The sequence below is a fragment of the Triticum urartu genome, chromosome 3 (assembly GCF_003073215.2).
Source record: "Triticum urartu cultivar G1812 chromosome 3, Tu2.1, whole genome shotgun sequence".
NCBI classification, from domain to species: Eukaryota; Viridiplantae; Streptophyta; class Magnoliopsida; order Poales; family Poaceae; genus Triticum; species Triticum urartu.
The window spans coordinates 651,502,523-651,506,705 of NC_053024.1; the positions used below are offsets into that span (position 1 = coordinate 651,502,523).

General features: G+C 46.7%; 1 protein-coding gene across 1 annotated transcript; it reads right to left on the reverse strand.

The window, feature by feature from the left end:
• Nucleotides 1-614: 614 nt before the first annotated feature.
• LOC125545712 (peptidyl-prolyl cis-trans isomerase FKBP15-1-like) lies at nt 615-3,654 on the reverse strand. The gene is made up of 6 exons (XM_048709742.1): nt 3,491-3,654; nt 3,312-3,361; nt 2,024-2,086; nt 1,448-1,538; nt 1,142-1,246; nt 615-941 (listed from the first exon to the last, which is right to left on the reverse strand). Exons 1-6 carry the CDS (start codon nt 3,561-3,563, stop codon nt 847-849), a joined length of 477 nt encoding a protein of 158 aa, XP_048565699.1. The 5' UTR covers nt 3,564-3,654; the 3' UTR covers nt 615-846.
• Nucleotides 3,655-4,183: the final 529 nt, after the last annotated feature.

The window sequence follows — 4,183 nt, forward strand, 5'->3', positions numbered from 1 at the left end:
CGGGCCATCTGCTCGCCGCTGCCCGACACCTCCTCGTCTGGTTTGTACGCATATTACTGTTGGTGTGTGTAGAGTCGTTTGGTCAGGTGTCACTGCCCGTGGCGCTTGGCCGCATGCATCCGTGCGCGCACTGTGTACTCTCTGGAGGAGCAAACACAACATTTTAGCGCGCAAGTGAGAAAAGATCAGACGATCCACAGTGGATCACGCACAAGCAACAAAAGAGCAGGGTGCATGCACTCGTTCAGGGCTTATCCCTGTGCCTGTGCCCGATCCACAGTCGACGGCAAACCGCATGGGCTCAGAGGCGCGCACTGTGGCCTGGCCTATACGTACATGTTTGAATGAAGACTGATGAAAAGCTAAAAGCTCGTGGCGATGCTGCTGCCTGCCTGCCTGCCGCCGGAGCACTTGCGCACTGCGAGTGCTGGATACCATGATCATGAAGAACATATATTCCACGAGGTGAGGCCCACGGGATCTCTGCCGCGGCACGCGAGAATGTGAGACCGGCGTTCACATCATCGTTCTCCAGTGATCACCGCACTGCATGCTCGACTTGTGCACGCAGTATAACATGTTGGTGCTCATTCATCATTAACAGCCGCACAGTATGAGGGAAACAGAAAGATGCTTGTGTTCTCGCTACTAACAGCTGCACGCCCATCAGGAATGAAAACATGTTTCCCGTGATATAGATCAGCTGTTGGTCACAACGATCCTTTGGTACAGCAATCTAACCGGTCTCCGTAACACTTTAAACATGATGGAAAATCGTCCGGAAACGGCAGCCCTTTCAGCCGACGAACTCGCGGAAACGCAAGCAAAACTACATCCATGTATGTATCAAAGCTCGCTGTCGTCGCTCTCCGCGGCGGCGCCAGCAGACGTCCTCCCATTGACGGCGATGAGCTCCGTGTCGAAAACCAGAGTTGCACCACCTATCATCAGAGTTCAAAACTGCTCGTCAGCATTGCTGGTCAATGAAAGAGTGCACGGCGGCATGCCGTGTTTGGATCATATGATGCAGCCAACAAACACGCTAGAATGGCAATATCAAAGTTGACGATCTACACAGTACCCAAGATACGATTTCATCACAAGGATCATACCAAGCAAACATACAAATAACAAGCCATACCTGGAATCTTTGGTGGGGAGCCTCGCTCCCCATAACCCATCTTTGCGGGTATTCTCAGCTTCCGCTTTTCGCCGACGCACATACCTAGTAAACCTTGGTCCCAACCTACGCACAGATGGAAACAATAATGTAGGTTGGCGCCATTGCGAAGGGTTTCTGATAAGAACAACATAGGCCGTTTCTCCACGTTTCTTTTTTGTAACATATATATATATATATATATATATATTGTTGTTTGTTCAAGCCAGTACAATATGGACCACAGATAAACCAATAATCGCATGCTGCTCCAGGAAAAGAGAATACCTTTTATCACCTGCCCATTCCCAAGAGTGAATTCGAAGGGATCACCTCTGTCATAGCTAGAGTCAAATACTGACCCATCAGTGAGTGTCCCCTGCACGCAGCATAGTCAAGCTTTCAGCTGAATGACAAAACTGTGGACACAAATCGCTACAGGAAAAGCACCGAACAGTTCTTTGAGGCCAACATGACAAACAAACCAGGTAAACAAGGCAATAAAGGCCATAAATTAATAGGGTCACTATGACATGATGTTTCTCACTTTCTCTGCAGGGCATCTCAACTGGTTCATGTTAAGAGACACCGCGTTAAATAGCTATGACAACTGATTCATTATAAAGTTGACGCATAAATGAGAGTGTGTATCGTACATTTGGACTATGTTGTTCATAAAGTCATTGGAAGGAACAGTAGGAAGGTTACAGTAAAGGAAACTCAGTGGCCCTTGCTTCTGAGACTTGGAATTGCAGGCTTGTTATAACTAGCTACAGTCATTATTTCTTTTGACTAGAGTACTATCAAGAATCACAAGTGAATAGGATAGCTGACTTCAGATAAAAGCGTCGGTCAAATACTTACACGATAATGCACTTTAATCTTGTCGCCTTTGTGAGCTTGTAGGGTACATGATTCAGGCTTGTACTGAAAAGGGGATGAGCCAAAGAAAACAGTGTCATGTGAAGTCACAGTGATACTATCATTGGAATGTAATAAGAATGAAAGCATAACCTTTATATGATTGCCTTACAACTTTATAAATCGAATGTTGCACACTTAATGAGTAACTGAAAGCTAGGCACGTAGGTACAGAAAATCTCACTTTCTAAAAAAAGATACAGAAAATCTCTGCCCTCCACAGTAAGGGTGTTCATCAGCATTTTTTCTAAACCATTCAAACCATCTAATTACAACTAAATCTTGTATGCATCTGATAATGCTATTCAATTATTACTCCTCTGTTGCAAATGCAGCGTGTATCCTGACTGTCCAAATCCATGAGTTGGCCAACAAGGCAACAACTAATCCAACAGTACATGGGTTATGTTATACGTATAAGCTTCATACCATTAAGTTTGCATTCAAAAGCACTTTCTTGTGACTAGTTTTATAGCTATGAATGAAATACAAATACAGGAATTTGCTGTCAAAGATGAACATCAGACAGGCAAAATACGGCCTATTACAACTGAGAGAGTACTACCGCGCATGCTTCAATGGTATGGCCAAAATGTGATGAACAACCCTATCCCACATTCTGGTTTGTGATCGAATACTGGAGATTCCATTTCGAAAATAATGCATGAACCTTAGCAGCAAGTACATAATATTTCAGTTTGAAACTTCATAGCAGAAGTATCATAACAACATAGATTGTCCACTTCTCAGCTCAGCTCTTAATTTACATCCTGTGTAACATGACTAGTCCCCGCAGAAGGGATCTTGGCCAGTATTGGAACAACATTCCTTAGAAGACCAAATGTTACTTCTGAGAGAAATTCATCGTGGCTTCTTGTTAAATACATCAATATAAAAGCACACACTGGTTGGTTAAACAACATTCCTTAAGACTACACAAGTAAATTGCTAATTAGCCTCGCCTCATCTTTATTTTTACTAATTAGCTCTAGTGAATAAACTGCAGTCTGAATCTCACGCCCTTTGTGTGTGCGAAGGAACAACAGCCTATTTCGCACTTGCGGATCTGCAAACCTCCCAAACCTAGCAATCTAGCTTCATCCAACCCAGCCTTTTCTTGAACTCTTCTGCACCGAAGGATCTCAGATCCGCCGGAACACAGAAAGCACACAGAGTAATACTAGAGCGCGGCAGAGATTGCGGTTTGCTTGCAATCCTGCGGAATACGGACCTTGACGCCGATCTGGAGCTGTGTAACATCCGCGGACTTCTTGGCCGAAGCTGGAGAGCCAGATCGAGAAACCGAGTGAGCAAAACCAAATCGAGAAAAGAAAACAGAACATATATCTTTAGGCGACGCAACAGGACGATAGATCAGGTGGAGGTTAGGCTGCGGCTCGTCGTTGTTACCGGTCAGAAGGACGGCCGCGACGGCGACGGCGACGGCGGCGAGGCGGAGGAGCCGCGGCTTCTTCGTCCCCATCGCCCTTCCCTGCGCTCGCTACCTGGTCAGCGGCCGAGGTACAGTTTCTTTGGATCATATACGGTTTGGACGGGATGCAACTCGGGTACCGTTACTATACGATACACACGGGTGTACAAATGGAAAACTTTTTCTTTTTGAGGCAGTAATAATTATGCCCCGCAAAAAGAAAAGAGGCAGTATAATTATGCCCCCGCTCAGGTTCACAACTCACCGGGTGCGATACGTTTTCCTCTCCCTGGCGGCTGCAACCCTAGCCGTCACCAGGAGAGGCCAATCTTCCACCGTCGTTCTCCGGCGGCTCTCCTCCGCTGGCGACCTCGGTCGTCGGGGGCGAGGGGGGCCGCCGGATCCACGCGTGTGGATTGATTTTACTCCCTCGTAGTTTAGGTTTTTAGTTTGTTCATCGTTTTTGCTTCGGTGGCGACGATGACGACGCTGAATAAATATTCTTCGAATCCTTTCCTGACAAGGCCATCAGTCCTATGGTTGGGGATGGATTTGGAAATCAGTCTGTTCAAGTAAGGATGGCGTGGCGGCGGGGGCATCCTCGTGGTGGACCTGTGTCCTCGGGCTCCGCCGTTGCGATGGTGTTTGCTCCAGCGTCGGTGCGAAGCTTG

Coding starts and splice junctions, on each gene's coding strand:
- LOC125545712 (XM_048709742.1), bottom strand. CDS start 3,563: ATGGGGACGAAGAAGCCGCGGCTCCTCCGCCTCGCCGCCGTCGCCGTC. Junction 3,362..3,490: donor CGCGGCCGTCCTTCTGACCG/GTAACAACGACG, acceptor CTGGCTCTCCAG/CTTCGGCCAAGAAGTCCGCG. Junction 1,247..1,447: donor GAATGGGCAGGTGATAAAAG/GTATTCTCTTTT, acceptor ATCTGTGCGTAG/GTTGGGACCAAGGTTTACTA.